General features: G+C 52.9%; 5 protein-coding genes across 5 annotated transcripts; 2 read left to right on the top strand and 3 right to left on the bottom strand.

The window, feature by feature from the left end:
• Positions 1–252: 252 nt before the first annotated feature.
• UHO2_03010 (uncharacterized protein) lies at positions 253–3,366 on the bottom strand (the record flags this gene model as incomplete). Its single annotated transcript, XM_041555798.1, has 1 exon — positions 253–3,366. The coding sequence occupies one exon, from the start codon at positions 3,364–3,366 to the stop codon at positions 253–255; it is 3,114 nt and encodes a 1,037-aa protein (XP_041411732.1).
• Positions 3,367–4,204: 838 nt separating this feature from the next.
• UHO2_03009 (uncharacterized protein) lies at positions 4,205–4,645 on the top strand (the record flags this gene model as incomplete). Its single annotated transcript, XM_041555797.1, has 3 exons — positions 4,205–4,270; positions 4,363–4,497; positions 4,598–4,645. 3 exons carry the CDS (start codon positions 4,205–4,207, stop codon positions 4,643–4,645), a joined length of 249 nt encoding a protein of 82 aa, XP_041411731.1.
• A 171-nt stretch (positions 4,646–4,816) lies between these two features.
• Positions 4,817–6,288, bottom strand: UHO2_03008 (uncharacterized protein; the record flags this gene model as incomplete). Its single annotated transcript, XM_041555796.1, has 3 exons — positions 4,817–5,340; positions 5,427–6,125; positions 6,228–6,288. The coding sequence occupies 3 exons, from the start codon at positions 6,286–6,288 to the stop codon at positions 4,817–4,819; spliced, it is 1,284 nt and encodes a 427-aa protein (XP_041411730.1).
• A 450-nt stretch (positions 6,289–6,738) lies between these two features.
• Positions 6,739–9,066, top strand: UHO2_03007 (uncharacterized protein; the record flags this gene model as incomplete). Its single annotated transcript, XM_041555795.1, has 1 exon — positions 6,739–9,066. The coding sequence occupies one exon, from the start codon at positions 6,739–6,741 to the stop codon at positions 9,064–9,066; it is 2,328 nt and encodes a 775-aa protein (XP_041411729.1).
• A 139-nt stretch (positions 9,067–9,205) lies between these two features.
• On the bottom strand, positions 9,206–13,084 carry UHO2_03006 (uncharacterized protein; the record flags this gene model as incomplete). The annotated part of the gene is made up of 1 exon (XM_041555794.1): positions 9,206–13,084. The coding sequence occupies one exon, from the start codon at positions 13,082–13,084 to the stop codon at positions 9,206–9,208; it is 3,879 nt and encodes a 1,292-aa protein (XP_041411728.1).
• Positions 13,085–18,038: the final 4,954 nt, after the last annotated feature.

The raw sequence follows: 18,038 nt of genomic DNA, 5'->3' as shown, positions 1-18,038 counted from the left end.
GTACACGCTTTGCTCCATCACTCCATCAAGAAGTTACATTTGCCACCATTATTCCGAGATTTTCTATCCTCTCTTCTGTCTGCACGCTTGCCTGTATTTGTCCATGTATCGTCCGCATCTCAACCGCCTCTCAAACCATTTTTGTCGCATCAGACTTCGACGTTTGACGTTTTGTCAGTTCATGCTTGTGAATGCTTTTGTGATGTAGCTATCTCTATGCTTTTGTATTGTGAAGCTTGGCGATCTCATGCTTCACTGTCCTTCTTCGTTTCCTTTCGACTCCGCATGCCCCTCATTGAGATATAGCCAAACCGCATAATCGGCAATAAGACCGGAAACGATGATCCAGCCGAATGTCGTATTGGAGCAGAACTTGTGCCAGCAGTCCGGACGATCGTCCAACTTGACCGTTCGGACTTGCCAGGCAAGGTGCGATGCACCGCCTGCAAGTGCTACGCAGAAGAAGGGATGGTGATGAGCAAGCGCATCTAGCATGGGCGATACAGAAGCGAGACTGTCAAGAATGGAGGGCGACAGGACGAGGTCGCCGACCGAAGTGCTCTGGGCAGGAGCGAGTACTTCAGCTGCAGTGGTGTGCTTAGCAGCAATCGTAGGGGGGATGGCCTTCGATGCGCTGTATGTAAACAGTCCAATGGTCGCAGCTGAGAAGGCTGAAAGGACCGGCTTGGCCTTGTCTGCGAACAGCAATGCAGTCGACTTGACACCGGCATGAACGTCATCGGTCTTGTCTTGGTGTGCGTAGATTGTGTCATAGACCAAGGTCCAAAAGATGGAGCCAGCGTACAATGGCAAGACAACGGACCAGTCAACAGCACCCGCGACGGCGGACCATCCGAGCATGGCACCCCAGTTGAACGCAAAGCCCAGCACCAATTGCGGCCAGTAGGTCACGCGCTTCATGAGTGGATACAGCACGACAACGCCTAGCGAGCTTGCACCAAGGATGATGCTGTAAAGGTTCAAGTTGACCAGAACAGCGAGACCAGCACTGAGCTGTACACCAAGGAAGCAGAGAGCTTGGAACTGGCTGATGTCACCAGCAGCCAGTGGACGCGTCTTGGTGCGTTCAACCATCCGGTCCATCTTGACGTCCCACATGTCGTTGATGGTGCATCCGGCTCCACGCATGACGATGGCACCGACGCCGAACAGCAAAGTGTAGAAGAGTGGCGTGGTGAAGGGCAGGCCGAGTGTGTGCGAGGCGAGAACAATGGACCATACACCAGGCCAGTAAAGAAGCCAGGTGCCGATGGGTTTGTCGATGCGGCTCAGAGCCATGTAAGGCTTGATGCTGAATGGTTTCTTGGTTTGTGAGGTTGGTGCAGCTGCAGAGCTCCTAGTGGTAGCCTCCAAGGTGGACTTGGCGACAGCTGCCTTCGAGGCCGACGATGCAGATGCTTGCTCCGAGCTACTGCTGTAATATCTCACTTGAGACGTTGCCCTGGCAGAGGCGGAGATGGTGGGTCGTCGCGCGGATGTCGAATAGTGACGACGAGGCTCGGTCTCGTTGGCCTTCTTTTTCCTGATCTTGAGCTTGGAGTGATCTTCCTGTACATTGTCTGGCTGACCATCGCCATCTTTATCCTCAGCTTCGTGTTCAGCGCTGCTGACATGCCTGTTGTCCTTGCCGGTGTCATCTCCATCCCTATCCTCGCCTACGTCCTCCCTCTTGGAGCGGAAAGATGCCGCTTCGTGGTTACGGATGATCTTGAGTGCCTTCTTGTTCTGCTTGCCTGCTCTGGTTTCGCCTTGATCCCATTCGAGGTCGTAATCCTCAGCGACCTTCTTGATGGCCTTTCGCAGATCCTTGACCTCCTCGATGAGCTCTTGATAGCGCTCCACGTTGAACCCCTTCTTGATGTACAGCTTCTGTTGTCGCCTAGATGTAGTCTCGTTGAGTACAGCGCGGTAGGATACCTCGCGATTATGAATGAGGAACCAGATATAACCACCCAGGATGGTGCCAAGACCGGTAAGGTAGGTGACAGGCTCCATGACGTCCCAGCCAAGCTCAGTGCAGAAGGTGAGAAAGGCGACCGAGCCCCACCAGGCGCTCAGGATGGCCACACCAGCAAAGGAGAGTCGCTTGGTTCCCATGTGGGCGATGCGGTCGCACTCTGCCTTGAGCTTGACGAGCTGTTCGATTTGCTCTGTCTTGGCGTACAAGCTGGCACGAAGGAAACGTGTACGGTCCTCAAAGGAGGGGACGGTGACGTAGACGTTGCGCTCTCCGATGCGGATGACGAAGGAGCCGATACGTGCAGCGTCGCGGAGGAAGTCACCGATGCCTGTTGCAGGCGACCAGCGCTTGCCGTCAGCGGCACGAGTATGGAAGGAAATGGGGGGATCACCGAGGGGATCGACGAAGCCCTGTCGAAGCAGCGTTTCGCGCATCTCGAGTTGCTCTTGTGTCAAGGTGATACGCTTGTCCTTTCGCTCCGGTGAAGATGTTGGTCCCACTGGAATGCTGACCTTGTCCTTCTTGTCGCCTTGATCTCCGGAGGAAGCGTTTGCCTGCTGCACCTCTTGGAGCTGATACTGACTCGGCTCTGGACTCGGACCCTCGGCACGAATGAGGCTGGCAACATAGCTCAGAGGTTGTGCACTGTGGAGAAGAAAGACAACGCTATGGGCGGGCGCTTCGGCATCATATTCATCGGCTTCGATATCGGAGGGCTCGCCATTCTCGGGACCATGGAGGTTGGAATGCGCACGATGATTGACTTGCGAGACAGGTGGGCCTGGCGTCTCTGCAGCCTGTTCCCAAGGCTTGTCGGAGATGCTCTTGCGTTGCTTCTCTTCAACCTCTGATCTCTGCGGGGTGCCCTTCCGTTCTGCCCTGGCTTTGGCCGAAGAGCTCTTGGAGGAGGGGGAGGCGGGGTCAGAACTTGGCGGTTGGAGTGGAAGTGTGAGCTTGAAGAGACTGGACTTGGTGAAAGCGAGGTAGCCCTGATCGCGTTCCTTGCCGAGCTTGTTCCTATTGTGATGCTGGCTATTCTCGTCGGTTGGTGGTACTGAACTTGGATAGGTGGTCTTGACGCCAGCAGGAGTGGTAGAGTAGGTGCGGACACTAGGCTTTGGGAGCAATGCGCGAGAGGAGCGTTGGCCATTCTGAAACTGAGCACTGTCTCGATTTGAAAGTAGAAGAGCAGAAGCGCTACGCAGAGATGCTTTTGAAGAGATTCCACACAGCCGCGTTGCAACTACAAAGGGTGTCGGGAGGGTCGATGGCGCAAGTCTTGATGGGCCTGGCACAGCATTGGCTTGAAATGTATTTGAGCAGATCGCTGCTATTGTTCGCGATGCTCCTGTTGGTCGGATCATTCGAAGAGTCAAGACTGGCATGGTCGGAGCGATCAAAGCCGAGCTTCTGAAGCTCTGTCCTCAGCCAAGCTTGAAGGGCGAGGCAACGTCTATCGTCTAGATGGTGGTCGTAATGTTTGCCATGATCAAGAGATTGTCATCAAGAGCTCTGGCTTCGGAGATGAGATCGCTGCGATGTGGCTGGTGCGATGGAATGGCGCTGCAAAGTAGTCATCTTGGCTGTCAGCAGGACCCTGACCTTCTTCCAGTCACGGGCCCGTGCAGAGCGCATCCAGCGCATCGCTTAATTTTCTTGAGCCGATCAGAAGGTTCGCTCTAACATAACAGATAACAGTCTCATCCAAGAAGGGTCCAAGCCTCCACCTTGGTGTGACGTGAGAGGTTCGCTCCTGCGTTCTCGGCAAGATGATTCATCCTCTGCTTCAGGCCGTCAAGCCTGCAATCGAGCCTCTCTTGCTCGGTTGATTCTTCTACTGTTCAGCTTCAAATGAAACTGTATCCTCTAAGCACAGCCAATGTCCTTGCCGCAAACTTATTGCTTTGGCCGGCATGTCTGCTAGAAGGTTGGTAAGGCCTGTGCAGTTTCTATGCCGTGAGGCTGGAGAGAATCGACGGCTGCATAATGTTGCTCATAACTTAGCGCAGACTAGAAGACCCTCTGTCAAACATCGTCATTCCTGATCCTGATCTGAAGATCCGAAACGCTGTTTCCATCGCTTGTGTTGGTCTGTGCGTGTGGCTCTCTCCACCTCAGCCCGGCCGTATATAAACGAAGGCAGGCTCAGACTCACAACTTTCACAACGTTTCTCAACTACTCTCATATTCTTTCCTCATCTCCAACTCAGAGTCACAGCAACAATGTCGAACCAGGGTGGCACTCAGTCTCCTCCTCTCCAAGGCCGCGAGAACGACCCCATCGGTCAGGTGAGCATCGCGAGGAAGGCAACAATAGATCTGATCTTGTCGCAACACATGGCTAACCTGGAAGCTCTTTCTTTTTGCCTTGGCACCTCCAGTCGGCTCCCGGCAAGTCCTCTCAGGCTGTTCCTGACGAGCAGCAGCGTGGCGGTATCTTCGGCAGCGGCGAGAACAAGGGTAGCGAATCCGGTCAAGCTGGCGACAACAACAGCGGCGCAGGCAACCTCGAGAACGTCAGTCACAAACTACCTCATTTCAGCCTCTCGGCTCCGTACTGATGACAGCTTCTGACATCCTTGACATTCCAAATCATGCTTCTACACTCGATCACAGGCATTGAACAACGCCAAGCATGCTTCCCAGAACCAGCCCGGCAAGTAAGCGCAGCAATTTTGGTCACCAAGACGTGCCAGGATCGTCGCCGTGCAAGCTGCATAACACACGAACCAGTCAGGCGTTCTCTAATCTCTTCACTCTAGGCTACCCCAACGTGCTCGAACACCCCTGATGAATGAAAATTAAAATGTGCATTCCGAATGATGCTCAGCCAGTCTAGGCGTCGTGACGTGTACGTCTGCGTGAAGGCGTTGATGGAGCAAGTGGCTGCCATGCTGGGTAGGCATAGTGTGGAGCGTGCTGTGGATGGTAGTATGGATGCATGTCGCTGGCATGCCTGCTGCCTTGATCACGGCCCCCGGCGATTGCATGCGAAGCTGGCGCTGGGTTACTTGATGCTGCTGATTGCTGTGATCGTTGAGCACTGTGATCGGACTCTCGAGAGCGTGAACGAGTCTTGATACGGAAGAAGGAGAAGAACGAGTTGGTGGCACCTACAACAATTGAGAAACAGATGAGCGTGAAGAACATGCTCTTCCAGCTGACCGAGTCGACAAAGCCATTCAAAATTTCTGCGAATGTTTCGGCAGTTACGCGTGCAGTGCCAACAACAGCCGGATCACGAGCAGAGCATCGCTCCCAATTCTTGCAGGCATGCGCAAGTGCTGGAGCCTGCAGGTCGGTACCGCATCGATTGGCTGCGTAGGCTGTTGCGCAAGCCGTAATCTCCGAGAGCGTGTCTGTCAAATCAGAAGTGAGTGGGCCAAAAGATCATTGTCAGCGGGCTTGGCATATAAGGTAACGATCGATACGTTTCTGCACTCACCCATCTCGTATGCTCGCACTTTCTCAGCGACATCTCGTTGCACGGTGCGAAAGATACTGAACAGGAGGTAGAGGAAGGCCGAGAGGATGCTGGCATTGAATACAAGCTGTGCATAGCCCAGCAAGAGCTCTGGTTTGTCCATGTGATGCACACCCGATGGTGAGGACGCCGTTGGCTGATGCGGTATCGGTGCGACCGAGTTTGGGAGAATGTAGTTGACGGCATACTTGGTGATGGATCGCATCCGACTCGGTGTGCCTTTCCGACGGCTTACAGTCTTCTGCTGTCCATCTTCCTCCTCGTCCTCGTCTTCGTCCTCGTCATCACTTTCTTCGGTGCCGTAGCTGTCCTCGCCTTCATTCGGTGGCAACCCGCGAGACGTTGGGATGAGCTCGCGACTCTGGAGATGTGCTAGTCGCTTTCCCTTCCTGCTAAGGACGCTACGTTTACGACGGATGTGCTGCGACGGTGTTGTTTTGAAGAATGCGCTGTTAGAACGAGCTTCGATGTTGGTCATTGAGTCGTCCGCTAGCTCGTCGGCCTGGTGTGTGACGTGTGCACGAAGGTTAGTGACTTTGTTGGAAGGTGGAGTTAGACTCGACATCTCTACATCGGTCATGTCCATGTCCATCGGAAGCTGTGAAGTGGAAGGTTGACTTGACCATTGTTGAGTCCCATTGCTATCAAATATGCTGGCTACTCGAGCGAGAACAAAGAGAAGAAAATGAATCATGGTTGAGGTGGCAGGTCAGTATCAAGCTCATGCGGTTATGTGTGGCACAGGATTGCTGCATTACGTACGTGGAGGAGGCCCTGGAGGCGAGGTGTCCATCGGTGCTTCAGTACCTCTTTGCCAAAGCATGCTTGTTGCGCGCTCCGTAGTGAGCAGTTGCAAGAGGAGTTGGGTGTCGAATGCTGAGCGACAAGGTGTGAACAAGCTTGAGTTTTCTTGTGTTCAACAAGCTTTCAGGGTCGCGTGTGTGTCGAGTGTTGGTCCCTCTGCAAGCGAGAATTTGTCAAAACCAAAAGACTGCCTCGATCTAACAAGCTTCTTCTGAGAATCTCCACATGGTGATGGAAGCCTTGATGTCGCTCCTAACACAAACGTTGCTTTCAGAGACACTCTCCCTCACTTATGTTGGCCAACTTTGTCCAGCCTATACTTGACTCTCGCCACAGATCTTTTCAAAGACGAAGAGGGCTCAAGCATGCTGTTGAGCTCTTGACGATTCAGCTGTCAACGTGACCGCTTGGAGGCTGCACTGCCTTCGCTCGACGAGGAGCATTTCCCACTGGCGCTTTACTCGTGAGCATGTCCCTCAAACCTCTCACTCCACCGCTCCGCTTCTCTACGGTGGCATTCTCCTGTGTCGACGATCCGTCCAACACGGAAGATGACCCTCGTTTACACTCACATCATCGCGAATCCGTCTACCGCGGAGCATACCCAAAAACTCGCAATCTATACTTTCTCTCGCGGCTGCATCTTCGCACCGTCCTCAGTCTCACGCCAAGACCTCTCGACAACGATGCGGCTCTTCTTGCGTGGTCCTCGCAGAGCGGTCCATCCTCTTTATTGTCTACATCAACGACACCTGTAGCAGAAAGGGCAGCTCAGATGGGCATCAAGCTGCTTCACGTGCGATCTGAAAAGCCAAAGGACGAAAGCGGTGGTCTCACTCGCGAAGGAGCAGCGAGAGCGCTTTCCATCTTGCTCGACCGTCGCAATCACCCCATCTACGTGCACTGTCTGGATGGCGTCGAAGTGACCAGCACGCTGGTGGCTTGCATGCGCAAGGTGCAGGCATGGTCGAATCCGGCAATTCTGGCAGAGCTGGGGAGAGCTTTGCGGGACTCCAACTCTTCTGAATGGACAGAAGTGCCGTCGCACTTGTCGTCATTCCTCAACAAGTTCGCTCAACCTGATGGCATTCGTCTGCCTCCACGTAATCATATTCCATCTTGGCTGTGGCCTGCTCCGAATCCGCTTTCAATTCTGGCTAATCCATACGCTTGGGCAGTGACCTCACACATTCATAACCTTGCCAATGGAAACAATCAGAATGGGGCGGGTTCGAGCAGCAACTCTATCGTCGAAGGTTCCATGTCGAGGAACACCTCACTGCCTCCTTCGTCTGAACAGAACGACAATATTGCTCTACCACCGAGAGTCTCTCCGCAACCATCTATACATCCCCACTTGCATCGCAATCGACAACTTCCAATCCACCATCCAACCCTAAAGCTGCACTTCGAGATTGACCCAGACCTTCCGCCCGGGCCCAGCCCTCCACTAGCATCAACTTCAAGCTTGGCAGCTTCAACCTCGTTACAACGGCCAATGACCCCCTCCCGGTCACTCCATCTCCACTCCCGTACGTCATCGCATAACAGCAATGCCAGTCTACGCACGCCTCCACACTCACGGCCTACAAGCCGAGCAGGCCGACCTTCTACCGGCAGCGCCCATCCACTAGCCAGCAGATCGGCTTTACTAGCTCCAGACGAAGACAGAGTAGCTTCGAATGTTGCAAGAAGGGCCACCAGCGTTGCGAAAGACAGCACGACCTCTTCACTCATCAGCCCAAGCCCCGCTTCCGCGGCTCTAAGAGCACCTGCAAGCGTCGTACCTTCAGTCGCTGCATTCCTCGAAGACCAAGTACAAGACCAGGACGCAGCTAGCTCTTCATCCGACTTCGCTAGTCAAGGTGCGACTGAGTCCCCAACTCGACGTACTCGATCCAATCTCGGCCTCATAAACAGTATTGACTTGTCTCCTCGAGGAGACTCGCCATTCAGCCCAGATCAAGTCAGGTTCATAACAGACAAAGCTCTGTCCAGCCGCACTGGCAATGTAGCAGACGTTGATGAAATTGACGTGAGCACTCCTCGTGCTCGCCCCACCACCCATAACAACTTCAATATCGGAATCGCAGGCACCATCTTTCACCATGATGACGATATCACCGATCATGAAGGTCATTCGTCCATTAACTATAAGGCGGCTTCTATAAGGTCGAGTGGCTTATTCAGCAGAGGTGATACAAGTAGTGCTAGAATGGCCGTGCCGTTGGAGAAGCGGAGGATGCAGCTGGCGCTGGATGAAGCCGACGGAGAACAGACGCCGACAAAGGCAAACGCTTTGGCTAGGAAACAGACTCTTCAAACCAACGAACAGGGTCTGACAGCAGATCTCTCAACTCAGGCTTGGATCGTACGAGATAAACAAGACAAGGAGGAGTCCGAGACACGAGCTGCACAAGCTGAAGTGCAGACACTTCCGGAAAAGGCCGGCGGTACAGCTGAAGCAGTTTTCGCTAAGGACCGATACACGGAACAGGTGACGGACGAACCAGAAGAGACTGACTCTGTTGGCCAAGTTGAAGAGAGATCTGACGGAGACCAGGCTGAGAACGCAGATGAACAAGCTGAAGCAGAAGAAGACGAAGGGGGAGTGAGACAAGCTGACGAAGAGGACGAAGACGAGGAAGAAGAAGACGAGGAGGAAGAAGACGAGGAAGAAGAGGACGACGACGAGGATGAAGAAGAAGAGGACGACGACGAGGATGAAGAAGAAGAGGACGACGACGAGGATGAAGACGATCTCGCGCTGGAAGCGTTGGATTTGGAAGGCTATTGAACCTCCCACGCTCGCTATTGCTGCCGTTACCTCACGGAATCTAAGTTCAGACACCTAGGCAAGCTTTGATATATGATGCAATTGCTGCGATTGCGAGACGAAGAAAGTCAACGAAGAGAGCAAGTCTTTGCGTTAGAATCTACAGGGTGGTATCGTCGCCAGCTGTATTTGTGCTGGCATTCTCTCCAGCCGCTGCATCTCCAGAAGCATTCGCCCCTGCAGCATCGGCCGGCTTCTTCCCGTCTCTGCCCTTTTTGCTGCCCAAGGTCAACTTCTTTGGCTTTGCCTCTACGCCTCCGGTCCCGGATGGAGCCATCGGAATACCGCCCGGTCCGCCGCCACCGAACATCGCCTTCCACGTAGCATGATCTCTCCTCCGCCTGACCCTCTCGGCTTCCAACACACCGCCGGTTTTCCTCAGCACCTTCTTGTCCACGAATCCAGCCAACTCTTCGCTGAACTCGTCATTTGTCTTTGATGCGAGTAGATCCTTCTGTCTCTGTCTCTCCGCTGCTTGCAACGCACGAAGCCGTTTCTCATGATTTACCGCCTGAGATTTGACTTCCATCATCACTGTCGATAAGCCCCCGTGTCCCTCTTCTGGCAACGGCGGAATATACTTCCCGCCTTTCCCACTACCTCCTCTCAGTTTGACCACCTGCTGAATGTTGCTGAACACCTCCTTCAACGCGCCCAGATCATCCCGAAGATCTGACAACAAGCCCTCTTCGTGGTTGAGGAACTCTTGCTCGTCCACAATGTTCTGCAGCTCTGACTCCCAGGTCTTCTTCCAGCTCGGCTTGACGGTTTGCACGTATCCTTCGAGCTCCAAAAGACCATTGGTTGCTCTATCGACATCTTCAACGATCTGCTTGACCAGCACGGGTCTTGGCTTGACACCACGCTGGATCACATCGACACGAAGATCGTCCACCGTGTCTTGGAGGTCTTCGATGAGCGTGAGGAGGTCCTGCGACTGGGTGTCAAGACGAGCTTTACCAGCGACGATGAAGTTGCGCTCAGCGGCAACTTTGGTGGATGCAATAGCACGGACTTTGCCTGCCTGCTCACGAACAGTAGAGAGGATCGACTTGACATCGCCTTCGAAGTCTGTCTGCAGCTGTCGAGTGACAGCGAATTCGCGTCGGAGATTCTGCAGCTCATCAAATTGGACCTTGAGCTCGTGGGCGATGCGAGATCCCGCCATTGCTGAGGATCCCGTAGGGGCAAGAGCGCCACTTGAGCTTCCGTCTTGAGGCAACGTTGCGGCAGGGTCTTCACTCTGCGCACCAGCAGTTCGAGTATTCGCTCTCTTGAGCTGGGCAACCCGCTGCCCGGCAGCTTGGAATTGTGAATCGCTGATCTTTGTCGGTGTAGCATGCGCTGCTGGCGCCGTCAGCAAGTTGTCATTGTTGGCAAACGACATCCTCCTCATATCTCGATCGCGCTCAGCCAACGCAGCCTTCAATTCCCGGATCTCACGCGAGATGGTACCCAGTGACAGGTCCAGGTGCTGCTTGACCTGGTCAAGCGGCTCAATGTTGAGTGTGAGCAAGCTCCCTTCCTGAACATCACCGAGATCTTCAAGCTCATAGGTGACGCCGCTTGCAGGATCCTTAAGATAGATGGTAGGGAAGTCATCCATACCAGGCGAGTAAGCAAAGCGGTCGATAAAGAGCATGCGGAGTCTGGCAACGCTGATACCGCGTGTGACGGAATTGGAGGGATCGAGGTCAATGACTGCTTTTCTGGTTTGACGACCAAGCTGAAGGAAGACATTGAGTGACGTCGCTGTCTTGCTGGAGCGACTACGCGGCGTTGCGGCAGGTTGAGGGGTCAACGCGACGCCAGGCTCGGTTGCAGAGGCAGCGTTCTTCGTAGTCTCCGGAGCATCGCCGAGCTCTGATGGAGGTGCCTGCGCGTCAACAAAGGGCAACGAGTCAGTTGAGCTGACAGCTTGTGATGTTACGCGTTGTCCAGGCGGTGTTGGCGAGAGCAGATCGTTCGACCCTCTGTGCGCAGCAGCAATCGCAGTGCTGTCAGTCGCCAGCTTTTCCGAAGCCATGCTGCTTGGCTCAGGCGAAGGTGAGCGACCCTCACGACTGAAAGTGGACGATGTGGGTGTTTTGACTTCTTCAATTGACTCGAAGCGAGTGTCGACTGTGGCAGAGCTTTTAGCACGAGGCAGTGGACGTGCATTAGAACTGATGCTGCTGCTACTTCCTGAAGAGCCAAAGTAATCTGTTGTGGTTCGTGCGAGAGCTGATGGACTGTTGGCGCCTTCGAGCGCTGGACTTGCCTCGGGAAGAGGTGGACGTATGACCCGACGAGCTCCACTTCCACGTCGCTCGGTCGACTTGCGTTCGGCCAAGGGACTGCCTGCACCTCCGCTACCAGGCGGATACATATTCATGCCCAGACCTTGACTATAACTCTGGCCGATGCCCATCTTGTTGAAAGTGTAAGCGCTGAATCGCTTACTAGCTCGACGTTCTAGCGCGTCACGGTTCTTTAACGCTCTCAGGCTCGGATCGTGCTCGGTAAAGTCGGCAGTGTCGACGGAAGACTTGGGAGTATGTCGTGCTGATTTGGTGCTGAGTCGCTTGGGGGTCATGCCGTTGAGTGGACCAGGCTGGTCGGACAGACGCTCTTTGTCGCCCGATTCGGTATCGTTGTTGGATGTAGCTGGAGTAGGATCGTCAATGAGAGTGTGCCGTTCTACGTTTGGCATTTGTGGCGTCACCTGACCTGATTCGGTTTCGAAAGCATCCGACGATGACAGAGCAAACTGTGGCAGAGCGGGTGATTGTTGCTCGCCGCTTCTTTTACTGGGTGACTTGTCACTGGGAGTGCGTGACACTCGACTGGGTGGACGAACGATGCTGCTTCGGCCGACTGGAGCATTTGCCGGCGGTGTGGCGGAGGTGTCAGCAGTCTCGTCTTCGACGTGCGTTGGTAGAGAAGCGCGATCCGAATGCAAAGCTGCACCTGCCGAGCTGGCACGTTGAAGAGACTCTGGTCGTTGCAAAGATGCTGCTGAGGAACCTGCATCGGTGGTGCCTTGCTGTTCTAGTGTCGTTGCGGCTGCAGCACTTTCACTGAAACCTTGTCGAGAGGCTCGCGGTCCCAGCACGCGGTTAGATGTGGGCTGAGGTTGCTGCGATGACGGTGGTGTAGACGGGACAGCAGCATTGGGCAAATTACTTGACCTATTCGCTTCCTTCGCTGCACGCTGCTGTACCAACAACTGTTTGTACTCGGCTTGCTTCATCTTGAGACCTTGCAGAAGGTTGATGATGATCTCGCGAATGCGTGGAAGGTGAATCTCGAGCACCGACGGTGAGGCTTCTTCCGACAGACAGCGCTCCAAACAGTCTCGCAGGTCATCAGGGACCGAGTTGAGATCGTTCATGTCGATACCGTAGGAGCCAAAAGCGAGCTTAGCAGAGTTGAAGTCGTTACCGAGTCGAACATAGATGTCGGATACATCCTCCTCGCTGCGCTGCCCGATGGACCATTTGGTGAGCGATTCGAGCAGCATCTTTGTCGCGACCAGCAGACGAGTCACAGATGACTCCATATGGCTTGACGAGTACTTGGCAAGCGAGTCCTGAGCGATGCTGGATCCGATAACGGGCACTGGGCTAGGTGCATTCACCGACGACTGGCTCGTCTGTCGCTCTCGGCGTTCCCGTTCTCGCTCTACCTGCCTCTGCTTCTCACGGGCACGCATCTCTTCCGGTAGCTGAGCTGGCGAGCGTGCGTACTGGCTGCCACCTGGACTATTCCATCCTGCTCCGGATGCGAGAGCTGAAGTCGATCCTGCGCTATCTTGTCTTGACATGTAGATGGAGCCGTGTGAGCTCGACTCGTAGGAAGGCGAGCCGGATCCCTCTTGTGCATAGACGTGCTGTGGATGGCGGATGCGGTCTGCTGTGACGTGCTGGCTCGAATTGGAAAGGCGGTTGGTGGTTCGGTCTCCTGAGCCTTTGCGGCTGTTGATGAGGTTGGAGAACATGGTCTCGGTCCATCCCAACGCGGCGCTCCGATGCCACGTTGCCCTGCACGGCCTGTCCTTTCACTGGATCAAGTCGAAGCGGCAGGAGCCTTCGAGACGGGGCGGTCAGGCTGTGAATGGTAGTGGACGGAGGGTTAGGTTGGTCGTGTGAGTGAACGTTCAGGTTACGACGGTTGTGTGAGTCCACACAGTGTCAGGGTCGTTCGAGTTGCAGCTGACAGCTTCACGCCAAGTCACTCGCAGCAGCGTCATGAACACCTGTGGTCCAAGCGTGTTAGCTCTCAGACATAAAGACTGACGTGAATCTGATTCCCGATCTGCCCGATATCTGTTCAGACTAAAAGATCCAAAATCAAAACTCGATATTTTCTTCTGATGCACGTGACATGGTGTGCGCATCTGAGCTGGACCGCACACATCGCAACCCGCTCGATTGGCTTCGTTTGCTTTGTTTTGCTCCTCACTCCTCTCGCCTTCCCACGATCACCTTCCCACCGTCACCTTCCCACCATCACCTTCTCATTTCGGCAAGTGTCGCTTCAAGATCAACCTTGCCAATCTTTCTTGTCTTTTCATCTCGGCAGGTATTGCTTGCAAGCTTTCTCATTCTCTTCAGGCATGACAGCCTCACAGACCTGCTCTTCCTGCAGCCTATCACTCCTTTATCAGCCTGCGCAACTGCCCTTGTGTGCGCTGCACTGCTTGCCAACACACCCAGCCAGCGCTGTGCCAGCGGCCGTGTGCCTGAAACCCGGAATCTATTGGAAAAGCTGTTTCTGAATGATTTCAGTGAAACCTATCGAGTAAGGTCCTTCTGAACAATTTCAGTGAGATGTAGCAGAAGACTGACTTTTGATGGGTTTTGACTAACCACTGTGAACACTCTGTTCAGAGGTGGTGTGGAACATTCAATGTTCTGAAGTTTGGTTGTTCTTGAAGTATGATAAGACCCCATCTGTTCTAACACAAGTGTTTGTAATGCTAACAGACATGTGAGAAGTGTCTGGACCGCAATGGAGTTACTGCCTATGGATAGATTGAGCTAGACTGCAGTAGAGATACTGCCTATGGATGGATTTGGTTGACAAGCCGGACCACAGTAGAGGTACTGTGTCATAGGACCAGATGGATGTGCAGGAAAAACTGGAGTCAGATGAAGTGACCATGTGCAACAATTGTAGATCAGGCTATGTGAGGGTTCTGGCAGAGCTCAGTGAGATCAGTAAGATCAATGGCTCTATGGCAGAACTTGTCAAGATATGTGGTAGTGAGGCTTTACTACAGAATCCAGTGGGATAAGTAGCATCAGGCTTGTATGACAGATCTCATGGAGACCAATTAGAAGATGCTTCTATTGGCAATCCCAAATCAAGGGGACACCAGACAAGGCACAGGTTGCCACCTGATGAGGTAGGGGCCCTACATGACAATGGAATGGGTGCAAGGAGGTGGGCACTAACATCAAGGGGGCAAGATGAATAAGGAGGAGGGGCACTACCACTGGGATGAAGTGGGATAACCCCTATCAGACAATGAAGGTGCACAACAATAGTCTCCTCATCCACAAGGAGCAGGAGAAGCAGCACTCAAAGAGGAGGTACACCTCCTGATATAGCAGGAGCAGAGTTGCAGGTGACTTGGTGAGAGGAACAGATATAAGGCATGCATTCCAGTCATGATAGTCAAGTGGATCCCCATCCACACTACACCATATATTACTAGTTATAGCTTTCACATAAGTATACATTAGTATTCCATCAACAGTTGCAATTGCAGAGCATTGTTTCTAATGTAGCACATGTGTTGTATCACCACTCATTGACATCGTCTGGAGGCAGTTCATTCTGCAGTCCGGATATCGATTGACACTGAAGGCGGTGTCATGGGGCTGGATGCACAAGAAGCAGGAAGATCTGTCAACTCATATGAAGGGAGTGCAGGAATCAAGGAATTGGGCAGATTGTAGGATTTGCAGCAGAATTCATTGAGATCTGTAGTAGAAACAGTTCTATGACAGATCCCATCAAGATCTGCACAAACAAGGATAGTATCATGAATTCTGCCAAGATCAGTAGTAGAAGAGATTGTATGGCAGATTCTGCAGAGATCAGTGGCAAGGATGATTGTATGACATTTTCACATATGAGGAGGACCAAGCTCTGCCAAGGACAGGGACTGAGCCCAGAGGCATGCAGCTGGTTACCACTCAGGGGTTCACAAGATGAGAGTCAGGAGAACAGTTGCTGGTTAGGAGGAAGGGGAGCTGTGTCACTAACACCAGCATATGGGTCATGAGGAGGAAGAGCTGTGTCAAGGAGGTTGACACACAGCTCAAGAAAGACAGGAGCAGTGCTACAGGGACCCTGTATAGTACTCGACGAAGAAGGTACTCTCTGGAGAGAGAGAGAGCTGGAGCAGTGTTGCAGGTGACACTGCAAAGGATGTGTCATGGGCCTAGATGCTCAAGAAGCAGGAGGGTCACTGATTCATATGGAAGGAGCACAGGTATCGAAGGGACCTAGTCGATACCAGTAGAGAGCATGGTCGTAGTGCAGTCTCCATGGAGACCATGGACTCCTATGGACTCACATGCAAAGGAGGACTGAGCCATATGCGAGGAAGGCCAGGCACAGCCACAAGGAGGACCAAGCTCAAGGAGCAGGCACAGCCACAAAGGGGACCAAGCTCAAGGAGCATGCAGATGGTTACCACTCAGGGGCTCGAGAGACAAGAGTCCAAGGAACTGTCACCAGTCAAAGGAGAAGGAGCAGTGTATAGGACACTGGCAAGCAGGTCCTGAGGAGGAGGAGCAGTGTCGAAGGAGTCAACACCACTCAGGAGGCACAGGGGTGCCAAACAAGCAGCAGGATAGCAAGGAGGAGGAGCAGTGTCAAAGGAGTCGACACAGCTCAAGAGGCACAGGGGTGCCAAGCAGGAGAGGCCCCTGAACAGTACTCAATGAAGAAGGTACTCTCTGGAGAGAGAGCAGGAGCAGTGTCGCTGGCGATGCTGTGAAGAGGTATATAACCATACTTTCTCATCATCAAAGGTCAAGTGGATCCTCATCCACTCTACACACCCATCATAACTAGTTATCACTTCAGCATAAGTATATATTAGTTTCAGTCAGCATAGCAGCAATCTATCAAGGTTGCTCCTCATCATAGTGCATGTGTTGTATCACCACTACCTGACATCCGAAGGCACCCATAGCAGGTTAGTGGTCCGGATATAGATAGAACCGAAGGCAGTAGTCCACTGCAGTCTGGGGATCACCTCAAGCATCAGTCAACACACTGGACACTCGTGTTGCCACCACCAACCTTATCACCAACACCATCAACCTCATCATCATCAACACTCACACCAGACCTTGGTGTCATCATAACCTATGCATTGATATTGATCATGCCGAGCTACCCCTGAATGGAGTGTCCACAGAGGTCAGCTGAAACCTATGATAGTATATACAATGAATGCCACCTGCTGTCACTGTGCAACTTGATAGTTGCCAAACAACTAGCTCGTCGAGACAGATACCGAGACAATAGCTGTCACACAGTTTGATAGTCACCGAGTATCTCGACAGACTGACCTGGGTTTCAGGCGCGAGACCCCTGACATCCTCCTCCTGATCAAGAACGTAGTGTTCTGTCCTGCTCTTGTTGTATGGATCCACCCTGGACTTGACATATCTTGGCCTGGTGGGTGAAGCATACTTCTCATAATTGACGTCATCCTGCTCATCCAGGTTGACGAATGAGACTGATTGTCTTGGTCGTGGAGCCAGAGTAGGAGTATGGGGGTCTCCTATCATAGACTCATCTCCTCCTCCTGCTTGGTCCTCTGAGTGAGAGAGGTCAATCATCTCCTCTCTGCTCAGGTGAGCTCGTTGTAATCATTCCTCCCGTTGATCCTGCCTGGTAAGCTCTAGCTGTGCTTCCAATAGAGTGAGTAGTCTATCAAGCTTATTGTTGAGGTCTGGGTCCATCATGGTGATCATGAGGAGCTGCTTGAACGATCCACTCTAATGTCAGGGGTCTTGCGCCTGAAACCCAGGTCGGTCTGTCGAGATACTCGGTGACTATCAAACTGTGCGACAGCTATTGTCTCGGTATCGGTCTTGATGAGTTAGTTGCTCAGTGACTATCAAGTTGTGCAATGGGTGGCATTCAGGTATATACTATTGTAGGTTTCGGCTGACCTCTGTGGACACTCCATTCAGGGGTAGCTCGGCATGATCAATATCAATGCATAGGTTATGATGACACCAAGGTCTGGTGTGAGTGTTGATGATGATGAGGTTGATGGTGTTGGTGATAAGGTTGGTGAATGTCAATGATAATGAGGTTGATGGTGTTGGTGATGAGGTTGGTGGTGTCAACATGAGTGTCCAGTGTGTTGACTTGATGCTTGAAGTGATCCCCAGACTGCAGTGGACTACTGCCTTTGGTTCTATCTATATCCGGACTGCTAACCTGCTATGGGTGCCTTTGGACATCAGGTAGTGGTGATACAACACATGCACTATGATGAGGAGCAACCTTGATAGATTGCTGCTATGCTGACTGAAACTAATATATACTTATGCTGAAGTGATAACTAGTTATGATGGGTGTGTAGAGTGGATGAGGATCCACTTGACCTTTGATGATGAGAAAGTATGGTTATATACCTCTTCACAGCATCGCCAGCGACACTGCTCCTGCTCTCTCTCCAGAGAGTACCTTCTTCATTGAGTACTGTTCAGGGGCCTCTCCTGCTTGGCACCCCTGTGCCTCTTGAGCTGTGTCGACTCCTTTGACACTGCTCCTCCTCCTTGCTATCCTGCTGCTTGTTTGGCACCCCTGTGCCTCCTGAGTGGTGTTGACTCCTTCGACACTGCTCCTCCTCCTCATGACCTGGTGTCAACTCCTTCAACGCTGCTCCTCCTCCTCAGGACCTGCTTGCCAGT

This window comes from Ustilago hordei (assembly GCF_900519145.1).
Source record: "Ustilago hordei strain Uho2 genome assembly, contig: UHO2_contig_04, whole genome shotgun sequence".
Taxonomy (NCBI): domain Eukaryota; kingdom Fungi; phylum Basidiomycota; class Ustilaginomycetes; order Ustilaginales; family Ustilaginaceae; genus Ustilago; species Ustilago hordei.
This window is presented reverse-complemented; position numbering and strand designations above follow the sequence as displayed.